At 36.8% G+C, this 23,323-nt stretch overlaps 1 protein-coding gene across 3 annotated transcripts in view; it reads right to left on the bottom strand.

Annotated features, from left to right (window-relative positions):
* Nucleotides 1–10,111, bottom strand: part of LIN7A (lin-7 homolog A, crumbs cell polarity complex component) — a 184,948-nt gene extending 174,837 nt beyond the window's left edge. For all 3 annotated transcript variants that reach the window (XM_074270863.1, XM_074270866.1, XM_074270862.1), the window contains exon 1: nt 9,030–10,111. In XM_074270863.1, coding sequence (XP_074126964.1) covers nt 9,030–9,072 — 43 coding nt within the window. In that variant the 5' untranslated portion in view covers nt 9,073–10,111. The remainder of the gene's footprint in view (nt 1–9,029) is intronic.
* Between the last annotated feature and the right edge of the window lie 13,212 nt (nt 10,112–23,323).

The following is a 23,323-nucleotide window of genomic DNA, read 5'->3' on the forward strand; positions in this document are numbered from 1 at the left end:
TATTCTTATGAGGGAGAATAAATCTGTGATTTCATCTACTTAAGAAACTCATTCTACCAAAACATGCATTCTTTAAAATTGTGGAATAATAGGTCTAAGTTGTAATCATCCATATGGGGGAAAGTCTCAGTAATGAAATTCCCTTTATCATTGAAAATCTAAAGTCTTTCTCTCAACTTAAAGTTGGTGGGGGAGGGAAGTAGCATAGATAGAAGTTCAATGATCCTGGGATTACATAGTATAAGATAAGGGGCAAGATTTCAGCCCAGACCTCAGAGATTCACTGCCCCACACCTAGTACTTAAATTATCTAAACTAAGAATGAGTCAGTTTCTTATCATTGGAGGTCCAGAAGTATAAGATTTATTAGAGAGCAGAGTTTTCAAGTATGAGTTATTGAGGTTCCTTTCAACTGTGAGATTTTGTAACTGTGAAGCTAAGATTCAGTGACTAGAAGTCACTTTTCCCCAAAACCACAAGACTCAGGAGGCATGACTAAACCTAAGGTTTCCTGGGCTCTCTGACATGAGCACTCTTTATATTGCTCCATATTGCTTCTTACTGCACAATTAAGAAAGCAAAGCTGACAGAGTGGACATCTGCACCCCACCACCACCACCACCACCACTTAGCCATATACTTACTCTTTCCTATTTTGTAGGGTGCTCTACTTTGAAGGGACAATACTGAGGTAGTGGAAAGCCCTATCTACTATATTTTCACAGGGTCTGTCTTGATTTATAATGATTTTCTATGGCACAGTAAAAAGGGGAGTATGAGCTTTGAACCCAGAGGACTAGGCTTCAAATTATAAACCTGATGCCTACTATCTATGTAATCTTAGTTAACTAATAACTAGTTATTTATAAAATGAGAATGTGGGATAGCCTCTGAAATAGACAATTAGAAATGTTTAATAATTAATAAGATAATTACTATAACTAGTCTATCATGCATATTACTTGCAATGTAATATATTATATTTTTCACCTTATATATATGTGTGTGTGGGTATATATATGTGTATATAAATGTGTGTATACATGCAAGCACATGTATATGCGAATACATGCACTTAGGTGTATTTGTACTAGGCATTGTGCTAGTACTAAGTGGTTTAGGACTATTTTCTCATTTGATTGCCACAACAACCTGAAAGATGTTATTATTATTATTAATACATATTCCCATTCTATATATGGGGAAAATGATCTATGAGGCTATAATTTCATTTGACTGGGTCAACTTCTTATCCACATTTTTAGCAATGAAATTCACCTTTACCCATGGCAACTTTTGCCACTAGAAAATCCTTATGATACCACCTTCATGCTCCTGCAACCTCCCACTATACACTAATCTCCAAAGTCCTCTTCCCCCTGCTCCTTAATGGAACCGTTGGAATTCGTTGTAGATACCTGTACCAGAAAGTGAAAACAAGCTACATGCCCACCAGTTAGCATTTTGGATGGGTCTCAGTGTAAAGCAAAGTGAACACAGTCTTAGAAGTGTGATGACAAGCTTTTTTTAGGTGCTCCAGATGAAGGTGCTATTTTTAATCTGTTTTTACAGAAGAAGAAACTGTGGTAGTCAAAGGTTAAGTGATCTCACAATCAGTAAGTATCTAACACAAGACTCAGGTCTCGTTGACTCACTAGTACACCAATCACTTTGATACTCATATTTTTTTTTTAATGCTTAGAGATGAGCATTCATAGTTTTTTTTTTTTGTTTGTTTGTTTTTACAAGACATCATTGCTTAACAATGAAAGAAGGCAAACATGGCATAATTCAGTCTAAGGTGCCAGAAATATTTCAAAACACTATTAATGGTAATGCTTTTGGAGAAGAAATATCTATTCTTTAAAAAATTCTTTTTTAAAAAAATCACTTGACCTCTCTCAGAATCAGCTTCCTCATCTGTTAAAAAAGGGGAGTGGTGGTGGATTTGATGACCTCTAACTAAGGTCCTTTACAGCTCTGAGTCTATGATCCCATGAACTGTAGCTTTACTGTGAATTAAAAGTATTCAAATAAGGCTTTTTAAAGAAGCAAATGGTTTATGAAAAGAATTTTTGAAAATGGCCAGTGAAGCATAAATAGGATATAATGAGAAAACAATCTTTAAATTGTTGGTGGACTCAAAGTTGTCTGGTCTGCTTATCATCTGCCAGAAGGAAGACAGGCAGGGTGGAAAGCAGACCTCCATTAAACATTATCACCTCCTTCCCCCCTCCCACACACACACATACACACCAGTCTTAGGTCCTGTGGGCCTAATGAGTTTAAAACAAAAAAGAACCTGATTTTCCTCCTCTAGACATTAAATGTTTGGAATAACAAGGTGAGAGAACTCCTTTGGAATGGAAGCAAAAACAATTTTCAGTCTAATATGGATTTTATAAATACTGGTGAATACTGCTGATTGGAAATGCTACAGGCAGCCCAAGGCTTGGATTGAAAGATACATGAAGTAATAAATTCTGTATGGTTTAACAAATGAGAAAGGAGGAGGAGAGATCTTTACTGTTGTGCCATTTCATGAGAAGTCTAGAGTACCATGGGAATTCATTTGCATTCAATTTTAGCTCTTACAGAAAATGATTTTCTTGAAGTTTGAAATCCACAAAACAGCAGCTCTTCATTTTTATATTTGAATTTTTGAAAAGGGCAAAGATTTTATTGTTGGGTATTTTGGGTTGTTCTTTTAAATGATTAAAAAAAAGCCAAACCATCAATTGCTATACTGCTCATGTATTAATATAATTATGGCTTCAGAAACCTCATAGTATATATAACAGTTTTACTGATAGGTCAGGTACATCTTCTAAAACAGGTTTAATGTATAGGGAAAAAATGATTTTTAGTAGGCCAAGTTAGCTTGTCACGTCCCAAGCAAATGGCATTAAAATGTTTAGGAAAAGCTGTTTTTGTCCATCCCCCCCAAAAAAATTATTTTTAACTTTGTTTCTAGATTCTCATTTTTTCTTCTAAATTTCATTTAAAAGATTCCTTTAAAATAAGGTAGGGACCTGGTAGGGTGGCAAAATACCTTGTTTTAAGGTAAAGGCAGCAGTGGTACAGGATGGGGAATGGGACTAGTGGATTAACTAATTGATTCAGTTCTCAGTAATAGTAGGGTCAAAGGCTATTAGAAATTCACATTAAGTTCTTCATCAGTATGGTGAATTCCCAAGAGTTTAGAGACACCAAGCTAAAGAAAGGATGTTTGGGATTGGTTGGGTCTTGGCTATTGCAATTCCAACAAAGGAAAGATAGAGAGACCCAATCTCCCAACAAATAAATAAATAAGGTAGGATGTTTGAAGTTATGTTTAAAAAAGATGATGATAAAAATAGATGCTTCAAAGGATTCTGTTGGATTATCTTCTCTGCCCTTAAAATGAAAAGTGCCTGATATCTGATCAAAAAGACTTAAATCTAATCTGACCTTATATGTAGTTAATTGGCCCCATATCCAGTGCTATTAAACTACCTGGTGTCCCAGATTTCAGGAGATAATGATTTGATCCATCTATTCCAGGGCACAGGTCACCCCCAGATTTAGAGAGAAAAGTATGAGAAGTCTAACCCCTGGGAAGAAAAATATTTTGAATGGAGTAAAGGGAGGAGAAGGTGAAGAGGCTCATTTCAGTTTCTCTGTCAGAATCTACTACTCTTATCCCATGGTAATGCCACGTATTGAAAGAATATTGAACTCTGCTTATCATAGAAATTGCTATGTTTTATTGACTGAATCTCTTAAAAATCAATATATAGATTTATGCCAAATGATATGTAAATTGGGGTCTTCAATTAAATTTTTAAATCTTTATCTCATTCTTTAAATAAGCTTTTATTGATGTCTTCTATTTCTTACAGCATCATAGTTATTTCTATTTTCAGTTAATATTTAGAAAAATAGCTTGGAACACATTAAGGCTAAGTCTAAAGTTAAAAGAGAAGCCAAAAACTACTTAAGAGATTGAGGAACTGCTTTTCCTCTTTTTCCCTCTTCACCCCCTCCACTATAATTTCTAAGTGCAAGATTGGTCATCTATTCATTTATTATTAAGTTATTTTAGGTTCATCTTCACAAACCCTTCTCTTGAATATTGCCATGGTTATGGGATTGAGACCAGAATAAATTAATTCAATTAACAAACATTGATTACGATCCTACTGTGTGCCAAATAATGTGCTACCACTGGGGGTACAAAAACAAAAAAGAAGCCTGTCTGCCTTCAAGTAGGTTACAGTTAAGGAGACAATAGATGCACACCTTCAGGTTTTTTCATGGCCAAAAAGCATCACCAAAGCAATCAGGCTTTGCTACATATGTGACACAAATATGTGACACAATGACCATCATAAAATAGCCTGGATAACAAGTGGGCACCCTAGTGATTATTGGTGATAATGAAGCCATTCCCAGAGCCATCCCCCCAAAGGGGTCAAATGTCCCTCAATGTTGAACATATATGTTCCCAGAAATAGCCAAGATACAGATCATATCTCTGCAACCATAGTAATTCATGGTAGTCTCTACTCACTTAATAAAGACAGGAATGTGAGCAAAATAGTGAATAATACCTAATTCCCTTATCTTTTGTTCTGTTTCAAATTTATTTGCATGCTACTTCTGAGAGCATCTTGGGATTAAAACCCTAAATTAGTTATCTGTAAAAGAAGGCTTTGATCTCCTCCCAGGACTAAGATCAGTTACAAAACAAAGAACAAACAAAACTAATATCCCCAAACAAATACACACACACACACACACACACACACAAACTACAAATAGAAAAAGCCATTGTTTCTTGTCCACCTAAATGCACATTCCTATCTTTCTTATCTACATCTGTAAGTAGCAAAACCTGATATTTTGGTGCTGGGTTTGAGTCAGCAGAAAATTCTGTCTCCCTACAAAATTATTTGTGAAATAGAAGCATAATTTTGGGGGAAAGTGCAAATAAAAAGCATAATTTGGGGGAAAGCAAAATAGAAATATAATTATTTGAGGGTAGGAGGGAAATGGAGAGGAAAAGGCTTCAAATAGGTTGCTTTTGAATTCAGCTTTGAAGGATGTTCCAAGGTTCTTTTCTGGCTCCTCTAGGGGCTCTCTCTTTCTTAAAATATGTGGTTAAAAAGAAGCATTCAGAGTCACTCAAAGTGTTAATGTGAGTATAGGGACATAGGAAAGTGGACTTTTTCCAATTTATTTGGTTTACAAAGATTCTGTAAACCACATACTTCAGCACATGGGAGAGCAACCTAGATCAGAAGGCCAGGATGACCCACCAACTGGACTTTTCTCCCTATAATCCCCAACTTCCTTGTTTGTTTTTTGTTTGTTTTTTTTTAAATCATGAACCTGAGAGCCTAGTTAAAACCAAAGCAACTACAAGTCAAAAACCCAACCAATAGGAGTTGAGTCCCTATTTCTAAAGCCCCAAGGTTAAAAAAAATTAAAAACTTGTCACTCAAATCAATTTTTTTATCACAAGTTTATGTTGCTTCTAAAATGCAAGGGCATTTTAACGCTTTGCTTCCCCCTATGTAAAAATATGATTTTTTTTAAATGAGTAATTTAAAACTTGAAAGATATATAGTCACTTTCACTAGTTTAATAATAATTTCTAAACAAAACATTTTTTAGAAATGCATTAAATATGCAAAGTCACCCTTACAAATCATTAATCCGTAATCTGTTACACATTTTTTCCTAGTGATCAGAAGATCTGGACTTTTTTTTCCTGCCAGTGTCTCTTAACTAGCTCTGTGACCTTGAGTACTTCAATTTCTCATTGAGCCTCAATTTCCTTTTCTATAAAATAAAAATACAAGGATTAAAACTGGAAAAGTTCTCGGGATTACCTAACCCAGCTCCCTCCCTTTACAGATGAAGAAATAAGATTAAGTATTTTGGGGGAGTTGCTCAAGGTCATATAGCACATCCTGCTTATCAAATAGGAAGACTGTGAAGTTTAAATATAACATTGTGTATGTAGAAACTGCTAAGTATTATATAAATATTCTCTTTTCCTAGCCATGCTTTCTGTGCACTGGATAAGCAAGTTTACTGGACAGGCTTAATGGATTGCCAAGACCAAAAAAAAAAAAAAAAAAAAAAAAAAAAAGTTTGGACACTCTCCTTTCTATGACAATATAAAAGGGTGACTTCTCTCATTAACAGTATTTCCTACAGGATCCCAAGCCAACACAATTAAATGATAGTTATTGAGACAGGTCTTCTAACAGCACCTCTGCATCTGTCCATATTCTTCCACAAGAGGCTGCAGTAATCAAAGTACCACACAAAGCTTGCTCACTATCCTGAAGAGCTTTTATCAGTCATTTAAGGAATTGCACTGATGGCAGCTCCCAGCACTTACCAGTGCAAAGCCAGTCATATACTATTAGCTGTTTCAGGACTAATTTCCTGCATTTTTGCAAGTCATTTGAAAAGGTTGGGAGGCAACAGGACATGGGGAAGAGAGAATGGACATAGAATCATGAAGCCCTGCATTCCATATATGCTTCAGATACTTGCTGTGTGACCCTGAGAAATTACAACCTCTCTCGCAGTCCCTAATCCCTCAAGAGTAAAAGGGGGAACTTAATTCATAGAAGTGTTATAAGGATCAAATGAGCTAATAATATAAGTAAAGAGCATTGCAAACCCTACATCACTATGTAAATGTTAGCTAATTTTTTAGCATCAATTTCCTCAATTGTAAAATGGAGATAATTACCACACAATAATCACATAAGTTCATGGGAATATAGATTTGAGTTGGAAATTTTGAGTTTTTAAGTCACCAGCTTGAAAAGTCAGAAATTGAACACAAATCCTCTTAGTTCAAATACAGCATATTCCTCCTTCACCTCCCCTGCCAAATGCATTTTGAAAAGAAAAAAAAATAAGATCCTATATGTAGACACACTTTGCAAACTTAAATGCTTAATACAAATGCCATGTATCATATAACTATGGCCATGGAGTGGAATGACATTAGCTAAAAACCTTGGGCTTTCCAATAACTCAGCTGAGGAGCCACCCATAGTGCTATGCAAGTCCTTTACAGCCTGTGATTTTAAGTTGTGTTTTGTTTGGTGTGTTTAAAGTGTTGAGAGACTAGCTCAAAAATGAGAGTCTATACAGGGTGCAATATTAAAACAATAATACTTGAGAAATTCATGATTACTAATGGCTTGCCATCTGGTTAGCTCTTAAAAGGCAATGGACTGACTCTGCTTTGGGCAGATGATAATACTGAAGGTGAACCATGAACTGAACAATACATTTCTGAGCTAAGTATACTTATTAATTTATGATGTTGCAGACCAACATTTCTTCCCATTGTGGAATCTATTTATTTATTTGAATTTTACACTCCTACTACAAAGTTGCCATGGATTCCATACAACATCTGTTCTAGCCCCAATAAGTTCTGATAAAGTAACTTACAAATTCTCTAAATTAAAAATCTCAAACTGAGTTAGTTGGATTTTTTTTCATTGTACTCATAGCAGGGTGCTCTGTGCCTTGCCCTACAGTTCAGTTTAATCCTCTAGAAAGAATATTTTTAGAGGCACATCGGACCAAATAATTTCCCTCCGAGCACACCATTCCCAAGGGGTTTCTCAGGATCCTAAATTCACCAGCTGCAAGTGGGAAGAAGGGAATGCCCTCCCATTGCAGAGTGTGAGCTGGGAGCCAGCTGGAGAGCTCGGGGAAAGTCGGCCGGATGAGCCAGAAAAAGGAAACTGATCAAATAAAAGCAAGTTACAGTTATTCCCATCTGCTGCCATAAGAAACACATTCTCGCATTGCATGGACCACATAGGTGCTTTTACCTTTGTCCTGTCTGAGACGCAAACGTTGATTACCTTCTATTCCCATACAATTAACGGAGTGGGGGAGGGAGAGAGAGATAGGTCGGGAAGAATAGGTTCAAAGGGTCTAAAGTTTAATTTTAAATCAATCTACAGATATTCCTCAGCTTTTACACTCCCAGGCAAGGAGTCTAGGGCATGGGGGATGCTCAGTCAGCTGGGGAGTAATAAACTGCTCGCTCCATTGGAAGCTCTGGCAGCCGGCCCAAGACGCACGTTCCTTGTAGCCCTTTCAGAGCTCAAAGGGACCAGGGAAGCTAGTCTCCTAGGCACCTGGCTGACCCCCACCCCTGGTCTCGGATCCCGGCCTCTTGGATCTCTCTTTAACTGGAGGGGAGCAGCTCAGTGACAGGGCAGTCAAGCCGCAGGGCGCATCCGGCAGGAGCGACCTCCAGAGTGTGCCCACCCAGCGGTCAGGGATGGACAGACACTTCCCCGGCAGGCGGTCGTCCGGGCAAACTTCCCTGTCCTTTGGACGCTCACCCTCTATTCTTTGAGTGCCCTTCTTTGCAGCCCCCAAACCCACAAGAAAATGGAAAGGGGGGAGGGGGAGAGAAGCTGGAGGACAGCTAGCCTCCTCCTTCCTGCTCTCTAGCTCTCGCTCTCTCGCTCTCTCCTCGCCTTCCTCCCCACACGCCGACTGCACTTTCCCTCCCCCACCAAAAGGCTCTCCCCTTCACTCCCCCCTAAATCCAAGCCCTTAGCTCCTAGCTGTCCCATTGCCGCGATGGAAACAAAGCCAGATGCGGGGGAGGGGGCGGGGGCGACTGCGGGGGCACGGGGAAGGTAAATGGAAGACCGGAGCCCAGCCCAGGTGAAGCAGACCAGCCACCGGTTCCGGGCTCCCAGGGCCGAGCTACGCCGAGCGCTCGGAGCGCACGGGGGCAGCGGGGCTGTGGCCGCTCAGGCAGGATAGATGTAAGGCAAGAAGAAAAGTATCGCTCTCCCTCCCTGCGCAATCGTCCCCAGCCTCTCCATCTGAAAAAGCCCAGCTAGCCAGCCCTGCCTCCTGAGCGCCTCCGGCTCTGCCCGGCTGGGAGTTGGCAGTGGGTGAGAAGAGAGAGAGAGAGAGAGAGGACAGACAGGCTGGAGGAGAAGAAGCAATTGCCAGAGCGAGTGAGCGGCGCTTACCTCTGTCCAGTGTGAGCGGCTGGACCACTGTCAACGTCGCCATGTCTGCGGTGGGAGCTCAAATGACTCTCAGCCCAGGCAGCCGCGGCTGCCTATAGTGAGAAAAAGAGGAGGGGATGGGGGGCGGGGGCGGGGGAGGGGAGACTAGAAGGCAGGCAGAGGAACCGGAGGAGGGGCGACGAGGAGGTGCCGGGGTGGAGGAGGAGAGATGAGTCTGGGGTGGGTTAGAAGACAGATGGGAAAGCGACTGACTGCTAGCTAGGTGATGTGCAGTGGGAGCAGCCAGGAGCGGAGCAGAGCAGGTATTCCCCACACCAGTACGGGGCCAGAAAGCCTCACAACTTTGCTTTTCGGTTTCAGGGAAGCTCCCAACAGTCACTTCTATAGGGCCCTTTCCTTAAACTCTCCGGTTACATCCACATTCGAAGGGCTTGGCCAGGATAAGAAATTGTCCTGAATAGTAAATTGCGGCTGCTTCTCTGCCACTTTGAGAATAAACAAAAATAAACAATAGTCTCCCTTCTTCCCTTTTCTCTCTTCGAACCCCTGCTGTTTTAAAGAGCTGCTTGATTAATTAGAGATAATGGTATGGACAGCAACATTGATGTTTCCGAATCCCCTCTATAAGTTTCTGTTTAAAATAGAATTTTGGAATGTTTACTTGTATGGTTATTACAGGTAACCGACTTCAGGTTACTCCATCTAAAAGTGTCATGTTCTAAAACTAAGGAGCATTTTTCTTTGGAAACAATTTACTTTTGTGCAACGTCTGTTCTCAAAAGACAAAAGTCAAGGGAAAGTGAAGACATAAAATAGAAAGAAAAGTCTATAGCTTTCGATTCAAGGGAATAAGAGAAGACCTATTTAAACAAGAACAAAAGCAGCTAACTTTTTTATATAGCCCATTAGGTTTGTAAAGTGTTTTCCATGTTATTTAATTTTATCTTTATGTAACATCCTGATTTAGGACAATAGCTATTCCAATTGCTTTCATTTAATGACCGATCTGAGTCCACTATTTGATGGCCCTTCTCTCTACCTCCCTTCTTTGCCCCTTCCCAACATCCCTGCTCCCTCTGAATGAAAGGTGGGGGCTGTAAGTGCAGCTGTCACCATCTTGTCATAATAGGAATTCTTAATTCACAAATCACATGACCACATCATGCTAGACAACCCTAAGAATAAGAAAAATGATGGTACTGATAACATTTTAGGAATAATGAAACATCATTGGAAAGAGGTGTTCTGGGGTTTCTGTGAACTTGTGCTGAGCTTGGAGGACTAAATCCAAGCTGAAATTTGAAACCCAGTTTTGCCATTTACTGCATTCCTGGACCTAGTTAAATCATTTAAGTTCTGGGGCCTTGATTTCTTCATCTCTGAAATGAAGGGATTGGTTTAGATAATCTTTAAAATTCTAGATCGGTTCTAGATTTGTGCTTTTATATAATAGAAAGTTGGCCTTGTAGACAGGAGGTGTTGGATTCAAGTTCTTCCCCCCACCCCTCCCACTCCTTTACCCCCCTTTCAAATATAATAGGTTTATATAAGTCCCCATAGATAAGTGACAATCTCTCAGTGCCCTAAGCAATTCTTTCTTTATTTATTTATTATAGCTTTTTATTGACAGAACAGATCCACGGGTAATTTTTTACAAAATTGTCCCTTGCACTCACTTTTGTTCCAACTTTTCCCTTCCCTCCCTCCACTTCCTCCCCTAGATGGCAGGCAGTCTCATACATGTTAAACATGTTAAAAGTATATCTTAGATACAATATATGTGTCCAGATCCGCACAGTTCTCTTGTTGAATAAGAAAAATTGGATTCAGAAGGTAAAAAAAACAAAAATGCAAGTAGTCCACATTCATTTCCCAGTGTTCCTTCTCTGGGTGTAGCTGATTCTGTCCATCATTGATCAATTGGAATTGAATTGGATCTTCTCTTTGTCGAAGATATTCACTTCCATCAGAATGCATCCTCACACAGTATTGTTGAAGTATATAATGATCTTCTGGTTCTGCTCATTTCACTCAGCATCAGTTGATGTAAGTCTCTCTAATCCTCTCTGTATTCATCCTGCTGGTCATTTCTTACAGAACAATTATATTCCATAACATTCATATACCATAATTTACCCAACCATTCTCCAATTAATGGGCATCCATTTCATTTCCAATTTCTAGCCACTACAATAAGGGCTGCCACAAACATTTTGACACTTACAGGTCCCTTTCCTTCTTTAAGATCTCTTTGGGATATAAGCCCAGTAGTAACACTGATGGATCAAAGGGTATGCACAGTTTGATAACTTTTTGAGCATAGTTCCAAAGTGCTCTCCAGAATGGCTGGATCCATTCAGCAATCTAAGCAATTCTTTATATTTCATATCTAGCTCACACATCTTCATAGTTTGGGCACATATTTAGACCAAAACACAAGTCAACCACCAATTCCCCTAGACTTTGTCAACAATGACTTCTTTTGAAAAAGGGTGGCTGTAAAATATTTCTTTACCTTTATGTTTCTGATTTTTGAGGCCAAAATGTTTGTTCTTTTTTTTTTGGGGGGGGGGGAAGAGGGAACAGGGAAGGGAGACAACTAGCTAAAATACTCTCTCATCCTCTCATCCTATAGGTTCTATTAGAAATAATAGGAAATATTTAACAATAATAAGAAAGTATGTTACAAGAGGAACAAGCTTAAGGAATGTATATACTAAAAGGGACTTAGTGTATCAAACCAGCTTCAGTCCAGGGGAAGCTGGGTTCAATTCCTGCTTCTGACAAACACTAGCTCTGTAACTCTGGGCAAATAACTTTTCTTTCTCAGTGCCTCTAAACAGTCATCCAAGATTATGTTTAGGAGAAGGAAATGGCAAACCACTGCAGTTATCTTTGTTAAGAAAATCCTAAATGGGGTCACAAAGAATTGACTGACTGAAATGACTGAACAATAATTTAGGAACTGCAATGGTAGAAGGAGTTTCCATACTGGGAGTTCTATATGCTAATAAAATCATAGCCATAACTCTAGTGCAAGAAGAGCTCCAAGAGGGAGGGAGGGAGGGAAAGGGGATGGAGAAGAGAAGAGAAGAAAGGAGAAGAATGGAGAGAAGAGAGGAGAGAAGAGGAGAGATAAGACACAGGGACACAAAAAAAGTAATAGACACACAGATAAGGAGAAACAGAGACAAAGAGACAGAGACAGAGACAGAAAGAGCCAGACAATTTAGATCAATGGTTCTCAAACATTTTTTTCCTCAGTTTCTTTATACTATTGAAATTATTCAGGATCTGTCCAAAAAGTTTTTTGTTTATGTAGGTTATACTTATAGACATTTACCATATTAGAAAGAAAAATGAATTTTGGGTTTATAGATCTTCTGAAAGGGTTTCAGAGATGTTGCAAGATTCTCTGGACTATATTTTTGAGAACCACTGCTTTAAACATTTCTCTAAGACTATATAGAGAATATGTTAATCCATATTAGTAGAATATTCACTCTCATTCTGGGAGTTCTCTGTCCCAATAACATCACAAGTCTAGTCCCTATCTATCCCTTTTGTGCATATTTATTTATATGTACTTTTTCTCTATTCTGGCAGGGAGATGGTGCAATGGATAAAACTCTGGGCCTGGAGTCAGGAAAATCTGAATTCAAATCTAGCCTCAGACATTTATTAACTGCTGTATGAACCTGGACAAGTCATTTAACCTCTGTATAACTCAATTTTCTCCATTTGTAAAATGAGGATAATAATCATTTCTCCATCTCAGGATTGTTGTAGGGATCAAATGAGATATTTGTAAAATGTGTAGCATAGTGCCTGGCATATAGCAGATATTAAATAATGCTTATTCACTCCCTTTCTGCTAGATGTAATGAACAATTTCATTTTCTCTGTGCCAAACATTGTCTAGCCCATAATAAGGCAATTAATGAATGATTATTGAATGATTGATACATATATGCATATATGTATAACTATTTAAATGCTATCATTTTTCATATTCAAGCTATAAAAATAATTTGAACTTTGCACATTAATTGTATGGCAATTTTGTCTAATCTCCTGATATAATTAGTAATGTTAACTATGTCCACAGGTGGTTCAAATTTCAAGTTTGGATCTCTTAACAATGTACTTGGGGAGCAGCTAGGTGGTGCAATGGATAGAGCACCAGCCCTGAAGTCTGGAGGACTTGAATTCAAATCTGCTCTCAGACACTTAACACATCGTAGCTGTGTGATCCTGGGCAAATCACTTAACCTCAATTGCCTCTGGAAAAAAAACAACAACGTACTTGGGCACCAACTCAAGTCCATAGTTCCCAGGTCCTCCTACATACATTTCTCTATTGCTTTGTCCATAGAACTGAAATTGATCTTTGAAAGAGAAATACTTTTGGAAAAGATAGGCTATAAGAAAAAAAAAAAAAAAAGACTGAGGCTAAACACTACATATAAAGGCCCTCAAAGCAAATAGAGGTTACTATAAGCAATATATAAACTGACCCAGGTAGAAAAGCAAGTCAAGAGTCTTGCTCTCCTGAATTGATGTGACAAAGTCAAATGCATGTCCTTAAGATATGCAGAAAATGTGTTTAGTTAGATTATAAATAGTGTGCACTAAGCACACTTTTAAAGGAGAAAAATATCACCCTAAAACTGGGACTCTCTTAGCCTTGAGAGTGTTAGAAATTATTTTGAGTGATAAAGGACAGATAAAGCATTATCTGCCTTAATTCATACTGCATCATCCAAATAACTTAAGGAATTTAAGATCGAGTACAAACCTTCTCCTTTGAATGTAATTGCATGCAGATTTAAAAAAAAAATCATTATCACAGAGGCTCTTGACCCTGTTTTGACTACTATTTCTTTTGATAATTTCAGTTAGTTTAAATTAAAATTCAGTCCTTTTAAAATTCCTGAGCAGACTTTTTTTTTATTTGTTTTAATTTCATCTGTCCAGATTTTCATCTTGGAGTCCTGGAGGACATCGAATTAGCAAATGGACAGGCAAATCTCTCATTGGCATGGGCATCACGTTGTCTTGGAAGAAAATACCTGCTAGTTATTTGGCATCTGGCATGAGAGAGTTCCCTCATTTAAAAAAAAAAGAGAGAGAATTTTGTTATGCCAAAGGATATACACTAAGGGCAATTTAAATATTTATTTACCCACTTTAATATAATCAACACATTTCCATTAAAAACCAGCAGGAAATATAAATGAACTTGTAACATTAAGTCACTTTGTGCTCATCAGGCAATAATATGTATGAGCAATAACCTTCAGGAGCAAATAAGTGCTAAGGAGAAAATCAATGTTATAGCCCTTGCATTAGAAAACATTAGTCAAAGCAGAATTAAATGGATTCATAGCCAGATGTTTGAATATCAGAATGATAGGATCATAGATTTAGAACTGGAAAGGACCTTAGGTTCCACAGAGTTCACTTTTCTCTTTTTTCAGATGAAAAAAAAGAATATGAAAGATTAAGTGACTTGTCTTAGGTCATAACAGTAAGTATGTGAGGCAAAATCTGAACCCAGGTCTTCCTAATTCCAAATCCAGTTCATCAGCCATTACATCATGACATGAGAACAGTTTGTTCCAATGGCCACGAAGGAGGCTTATGTAGGCACCATGGAGCGCATAGAATTTGGTAAGTCATGGAAGATACCATGGTCATCCCCATCATCCTAGGCCATTACCAGTCTTGCCACTAGAAGAAAGAATAATGCTGATGATTTTATGCAACTTTTTCTCACTTAAATCCAATTTACTCATGAGTCAAGACATCACACTGTGATGTCATTGGTCCTGTTTGAAAACAAAGGTCAGACAGCAACACTATGATGCCTGTTAAAATATGAGAGGTGACTCTAAATTGTTAAAAATTCTTTCAAATTTCTTTTCATTTGTTTTTAAATAAAGATATCAACATTTTTGTTACAGAAAACTGAATATTGAATAAATCAAATACACTTTCACTTGTTATAAGGGTTTGCTGGCGTCATTGAAAATTGCCAGTTATTATGAAAATTCTAGGTAGGCTCATAAACTATTTTCCATGAATAGTTGCTTGTCATTTTTAAGACTTACAGTGGGAAGTCTGCTTTCCTATTTAAGAATGTTTTTACCTTGTGCTTAATAAATGTCTGTCGAATTCTGGGATCATGTCTGCTTAAGTCAGACACTACACAGAAACAGCAATTATTCTTCAGAGAGGTCATTTTCTTCTCCACCCAAAGAACAGGCCTGTCCATATAGAATAAAGTCAGACTTTAAAATATACAGGGTAGTAAGTTCAAGATCTTTTTCTTTGATCCAAGTCCCTACCCTCACCATTTATGAATGCCTTAAAAAAGATACAAATATTTAATAGCTTTTAAAGAGTATAGATTACTTAGTATAATACTCCTCATTTTCCAATTGAGGAAACAGATCAGGATGGGGTTTTCTTCCTCTATGCCTTCTTCAATAGTCTTTATGTCTTCCAAGGGATTTTTAATCTTAATATCCTCAGATTTTTTTTTCTCAGTTCTAAATCTGGAAGGCACCTCAGAAGTCTTCTTGCCCACCCATTTTATTTTATGAGAAAACTGAGGTCTGTTGAGGCTAAATAAGCTGCCCAAAGTAACATAATTAAGAATGGCAAAGCTGGTATTTAAACCGGGGACCCCAATCTCAAATTCAACTCTCTTTTTTAATGGTATCACACTGATATGTTCATCTTTTTGTACAAAAAAAAAAAAAAAAAAAAAAAAAAAAAAAAGCATACCTTAAATGAGTCCCTACCTTAAACAAAGCCCAGTTTTGGCAATTGAGCATTACATAGAATTGGGAAGGATACAAAAGAATTCCCTTGACATGTGATTTTAACTATATAGTAAAACCCAGGTAAGAAATCTCTCTTCACCATGGCAGGTCAGAACTTAATTTAGTCTTAAGAGGGGAACCTAGAGCAGTGGTGTCAAATTAGTGGGATCACTAATCTCTACCTAGAGTGTGTACCTGCTGGTGGATATTGACTTAGTTTTTAAATGGAATACTTTCTGTTTTATTGTACTTTTACTTGTTTTGTGAACATTTCTCAATTACATTTTAACCTGGTTTGGTTCATACTAAGTGGGCTTCAGGTCAAACTGAGAGATTAAGTACCTTGCCCAGGGATCATACAAACAGTATTTATCACAAGCTAGATAACAAGAAAGTTGTCTAGAACACTGAGAAATTAAATAAATCTCTAAGACAATTTGGGTCACTTGGGAAACTTGAACCCAGATCTCTGAGGTCAGTTCTCTCTTTTCGTTATACAAGCTGACACTCATAGTAGATATCAAAGCTAATAAAAATCTACAGTTCAGTTCTTTCACATTTACAACAAAGAATTCTGGAAAAAGGAAACTGAAATGTTTCTTTCATACTCATCTCAGGTTCACATGTTATATAGCTATTAGCATCCAGCTCCATTCTGTTTCTCAAGGACATATAGCTCAGTAGTTATTACTATGAATCCCAGAGCTAAATGTGCTTTTATTTACATGGGTAGCATATATCAGAAATGAAGCCACATCTTATTCTTTATGCCGAATCTGGGCATACAGTAGTATTTGTTTGCACTTTGCCAAAACTGAGGTTTAACTCAATTTTTAGATTACTTAAAATAATTTTCCCTCTACTCCTTTGTAGGCCTTTGAACCTTTTTAGCTATTCTCTGTTTATTTTTTCCCTCATGTTAGACTCTACACTTGAAGAACAGAAGTTCTGTGAGCTCTTTTTTTATTGAATTTTTTCTTAGATTGCTTTAATTTCCCAAGATATTCATTCCTCTCCCTTTGAAAGAACCACCCACTTTTTTTTTATTATAGCTTTTTATTTACAAGATATATGCAAAGGTAATTTTTCAGCATTGACAGTTGCAAAACCTTTTGTTCCAATTTTTCCCCTCCTTGCCCCCTCCCCCCTCCCCCAGATGGCAGGTTGACCAATATATGTTAAACATGTTAAAGTATAAGTTAAATACAATATATGTATACTTGTCAAAGCAGTTATTTTGCTGCAAAAAAGAATCGAATTTTGAAACCTATGAAGGAAATCAAAAATTCAGGGGGACAAATAGAAGGATTGGGAATTCTATGTAGTGGTTGGTATTAATTTCCCAGAGTTCTTTCACTGGATGTAGCTGGTTCAATTCATTACTGCTCTGTTGGAACTGATTTGGTTCATCTCATTGTTGGAGAGGGCCGTGTCCATCAGAATTGATCGTCATATAGTATTGTTGTTGAATTATATAATGATCTCCTGGTCCTGCTCATTTCACTCAGCATCAGATCATGTAAGTTTCTCTGGGCCTTTCTGAAATCATCCTGCTGGTCATTTCTTAGAGAACAATAATATTCCATAACATTCATATACCACAATTCATTTAGCCATTCTCCAACTGATGGGCATCTACTCAGTTTCCAGTTTCGGGCCACTACAAAAAGGGCTGCCACACAAACATTTTGGCATACAGGTCCCTTTCCCTTCTTTAAGATCTCACTATTGTATCAAAGGGTATGCACAGTTTGATAACTTTTTGAGCCTAGTTCCAAATCACTCTCCAGAATGGCTGGATATATTCACAATTCCACCAAAAATGCATCAGCATCCCAGTTTTCCTGCATTCCTTCCAACATTCAGCATTATCTTTTCCTGTCATCCTAGACAATCTGACAGGTGAAGTGGTATGTCAGAGTGGTCTTAATTTGCATTTCTCTGATTAATAATGACGTGGAGCATCTTTTCATATGGCTAGACATTGTTTCTATTTCTTTAATCAAAAATTGTTTGTTCATAAAACCTTTGACCATTTATCAATTGGAGAATGGCTTGATTTCTTATAAATTAAAGTCAATTCTTTATATATTTTAGAAATGAGGCCTTTATCAGAATTTTGACTGTAAAAATGTTTTCCCAGTTTATTGCTTCCCTTCTAATCTTGTCTGCATTAGATTTATTTGTACAAAAACTTTTCAATTTGATATAATCAAAATTTTCTACTTTGTGATCAATAATGATCTTTAGTTCTTCTTTGGTCATAAATTCCTTCCTCTTCCACAGGTCTGAGAGATAAACTATCCTATGTATCTTTAAAGAATGTTTTAAAAAAGAAAAAAAAAAAACAGCCAAATTAATGACTTCATTCAACTACATGAAGCATCATATGCAGCATTATATGCCCTGTGTAAGAAGGGAGGAATCTAGCCTTAATCACTGATTGGGCATTATCTCAGTCAAACCTGAGATCTGTTAAAGATCTTAGCTTAAAAGGGTTTTAAAAGATATCTCATTGCATCCAGGGCTATCTCCAGCAGTCCTGATCAATATCTTGCCACTGGATCTAGATGGCTCTGGAGAAGAAAGTGAGTAACTCTACACTGTCCTCCCTCACTTATATCCAGTTCATTGCATATCCCAGCATTAGGATATCATAGTCCTTTTCAAGAATGAAGGTCAAATAAGAAGAAGGGAGGGAGGTACCTTTTCTTTTATCTTTTTGGGAGACCAAGTTTAATTAACATAATCAAATTATACATATTATATGTATATATGTGTGTACACAATATATAAATATGCATATATTATATCTAATTATATGTATGTTTGTGTGTGCATATGTATATATACATGTATATGTGTGTACATATATACAAATAATGTAATTTCACTGCATTCAGTTTGATTTATTATTACTGTTGTTGTTGTTTTCATTTACACTGTAATAGTCATCATGTGCATTGTTTTTCCAATTTCCTTTGCATCAGTTTGTGTAACTCTTCCAATAACCTTTCTATCTTCCTCATATTTATCATTTCTTTCAGCACTGTCATCAGTGAGCAGTTCTATCCCACAATCGTTTTCTATGTGAAATTCACCACTATTACAAATACAGAATTTATGTAGAACCCCATACTTTCACTCAAAGATTATGTTTAGAGTCATCTAAATGGCACAGTGGATAGAGACTGAAATTGGAATCAGAAAGATCTGAGTTTAGACTCAAGAGCTAGGTGTATGACCCTGAGCAAGTCAGATATACTTCATTTACTTCAGTATCCTCATCAGCAAAATAGAGATATTAGTAGCACCTGCCTTGCAAGGGTTGTAAGAATCAAATGAAATAATATTTATAAAACATTTAGCACACTAGCTAGCACATAATTGATGCTATATAAATCTTAGAGGGAACAAAATGAAAGTGAAAATAATTTTTAGATTGGAGACTAAGGACCTAGGTTTTAAATATCATTTCTCAAACTTAAGCTTTGAGACTTGGGGCAAATCATTCAGATTTTCAGAGAATCATTTTTTTGTTATGTACTTGCACCTTTATAAAAATACATAATGCTACTTACTTATTAGGGTTATAAGTCATCTAACTCTTAAAACACTTTATTCTTGCAAATAATTTTTGTTGTTCTTTTTCCATAAATAAATTACAATGAATTAAGTTATCTGAATATTTAGCAAACATAGTGATAAGAGCACTGGATCATAAAGTCAGAGGATGCCAATTTCAGTCTCAAATCTACCATTTACAACCTGAATAATTTTGGACAATTTACTTATATTCTCTGAGCTATTAAATCTTGAATCTTCATCTATAGTGAAGGGATTGATCTCTCTAACCTTAAGGGTCTCTTTTTTCTTTATGAGCCTACTCATTGGAAAGAATCATAAGGAATGAAATTAAATTGTGGATCTGAAACCACCTATGGAACCATGGGAAAATTATTAACATTCTTAGGTCACACATTAAATGCTCTTGGATAGGCCCAGCGAATATAATCAAGTTGACAATACTCCCTAAACTAATCTATTTATTTAGTGCTATACCAATCAGACTCCCAAGAAACTATTTTAATGACCTAGAAAAAATAACAACAGAATTCATATGAAACAACAAAGGGTCGAGAATTTCAAGGGAACTAATGAAAAAAAAGTCAGATGAAGGTGGTCTAACTGTACCTGATCTAGAATTATATTATAAAGCAACAGCCACCAAAATCATTTGGTATTGGCTAAGAAATAGATTAGTTGATCAGTGGCATAGGTTAGGTTCACAGGGCAAGATAGTGAATAAAAATAGCAATCTAATGTTTGACAAACTCAAAGATCCCAACTTTTGGGATAAGAATTCATCATTTGACAAAAACTGCTGGGAAAACTGGAAATTAGTATGGCAGAAACTAGGCATGGACCCACATTTAACACCACATACTAAGATAAGATCAAAATGGGTCCATGATTTAGGCATAAAGAACGAAATGATAAATAAATTGGAGGAACATGGGATGGTTTACCTATCAGACTTGTGGAGGAGGAAGGAGTTTGTGTCCAAGGGAGAACTAGAGACCATTATTGATCACAAAATAGAACATTTTGATTACACCAAATTAAAAAGTTTCTGCACAAACAAAACTAATGCAAACAAGATTAGAAGGGAAGTAACAAATTGGGAAAACATTTTTACAGTTAAATGTTCTGATAAAGGCCTCATCTCCAAAATATACAGAGAATTGACTTTAATTTATAAGAAATCAAGTCATTCTCCAATTGATAAATGGTCAAAGGATATGAACAGACAATTTTCAGATGATGAAATTGAAACTATTTCCATTCATATGAAAGAGTGTTCCAAATCACTATTGATCAGAGAAATGCAAATTAAGACAACTCTGAGATATCATTACACACCTGTCAGATTGGCTAAGATGACAGGAACAAATAATGATGAATGTTGGAGGGGATGTGGGAAAAATGGGACACTAATACATTGTTGATGGAGTTGTGAAAGAATCCAACCATTCTGGAGAGCAATCTGGAATTATGCCCCAAAAGTTATCAAAATGTGTATACCCATTGACCCAGCAGGGCTACTCCTGGGCTTATATCCCAAGGAAATACTAAAGAAGGGAAAGGGACCTGTATGTGCCAAAATGTTTGTGGCAGCCTTTTTTGTAGTGGCTAGAAGCTGGAAGATGAATGGATGTCCATCAATTGGAGAATGGTTGGGTAAATTATGGTATATGAATGTTATGGAATATTATTGTTCTGTAAGAAATGACCAACAGGAGGAATACAGAGAGGCTTGGAGAGACTTACATCAACTGATGCTAAGTGAAACGAGCAGAACCAGAAGATCATTATACACTTCAACAATGATATTGTATGAGAATGTATTCTGATGGAAGTGGATATCTTCAATATAGAGAAGAGCTAATCCAATTCCAATTGATCAATGATGGACATAATCAGCTACATCCAGAAAAGGAACACTGGGAAATGAGTATAAACTGTGATCACTGTTTTGTTTTGTTTTGTTTTGTTTTTCTTCCCAGATTATTTTTAGCTTCTGAATCCAATCCTTCCTTTGCAACAACAATAACAACAACAAAATTTGGTTCTGCACACATATATTGTACCAGGATATATTATAAGATATTTAATATGTATGGGAATGCCTGCCATCTAGGGGAGGGGGGTGGAGGGAAGGAGAGGAAAAATTCGAAACAGAAGGGAGTACAACGGATAATGTTGTAAAAAAAAATTACCTATGAATATGTACTGTCAAAGAAAATGTTATACTTATAAAAATTAATAAAAAATTAAAAAACAAAGCAAACAAACAAACAAACAAAAAAACCAAAAGCAATTAAAAAAAAAAAAACATTCTTAGGTCACAGTTTTCCAGGGCTATCTCCAATTATCCTTATCTACATCTGGTTACTGGACCCTAGCTCTGGAGGAGAAAGTGATGATGATGACTTGGCACAGCCCACCCTCACTTAATATCCAATTCATTTTCATGGCCCTCTTTGAGAATGAAGGACAAACAACAAGATGACTAGATGAGGACCTTCTACCTCTAAATTTATTATGCTACAATTTAACCTCAAGCAAGACAAAAGTGAAAGGACTGACGAAGTCTATTCTCTTTTTTCTTCTTCCAAAATATAGAGTGTGTATGTATACATGTAATATAGATAAAATACATGTGTAGGTATATTTTATGTATGTGTAATATATTTTATATTATGCATAGATATAAAATATATTTTATACAGCGTGAATTTAAATATATAAAATATATGCAAACATACTTTAGAAGAGGAAAAAAGGGAATACTTTATGTGTGTGTGTATATATATATATATATGTAGTTTGTCAATTGCAAACAAAGTTTGTATTTATTTTTATATAGGACTTAATATATTACACAGCAATTTTCTCATAACAATCCTATGACATATATAGGAAAAGAGTAATAATTCTTATTTTATAGGCAAGGAAACAGAAGTTTACAGAGCAGAAAGGATGACCATAGAACAAGTATCTGGCAAAGGCAGACAGATGATCCAGGTCTTCTCCCTCAGAGCCCAATGTTCTTTGGATGATGGTCCTAATTGCCTTGAGCTGGGCTTTTGCTATTGTGGCAACTCTCCCTATGTTGGAGAATTGTGGAGTACCATGTTATTTTCATCAGGTTTGTTCCTTTCAAACAGCATGCCCCCAGAGGACAAACTATAATTGTTTGATTACTGTTATAAATAACAAATAATAACATATACACACACACACACACACACACACACATATATATATTAAGATTGGAAAAGCAGTTTACTAGAGGTTCTATCTTCATTTTACACATAAGGAAACTGAGTCTCATAGTTAAGTGATTGGCTCAGGAGTTACATAACTAGCAAATGTGTAGACATAATTTAAACTTGGTTCTTCCTGAAATATCAGTAAGTAAAGGAGATAAAAAAAATCACATTTAGACGTTCTCATTAGAACCTAAAATGCTGAAATGGTTTGTGCATGGTGTGTGTGTGTGTCTGTGTGTGTGTCTGTGTCTGTGTGTGTGTGTGAGAGAGAGACAGTGATGGAGAGAGGGAAGGAGGGAGGAAGGGAGGGAGAAAGAGGGAGAAGAGATAGATTTTAGAAGCTACTTCATACTGGTTGCTTTTTGTCAGCTTAACTAAAGAATGAAGGCAGTCCCAGCAGTGTGCACACTGCCCAATAATCTAGTCGGCCAAGACCATTGACATAAATTTAGCCTAAGTAGGTACTAGCTCATTTTTAAATAAAAGAAATAAGCTAAAAACCACTACCCAATAATCCTCGTTCTTACTTAATATCTTCCTGCTGTGGCACAGAAATCCAAGTACAAGAGAAGGCTAGAAAATAGAGTAAGAAGAATCAAATGTGTGTACTTCAGTAACTGAAGTATAA

This window comes from Sminthopsis crassicaudata, chromosome 5, assembly GCF_048593235.1.
Source record: "Sminthopsis crassicaudata isolate SCR6 chromosome 5, ASM4859323v1, whole genome shotgun sequence".
Taxonomy (NCBI): domain Eukaryota; kingdom Metazoa; phylum Chordata; class Mammalia; order Dasyuromorphia; family Dasyuridae; genus Sminthopsis; species Sminthopsis crassicaudata.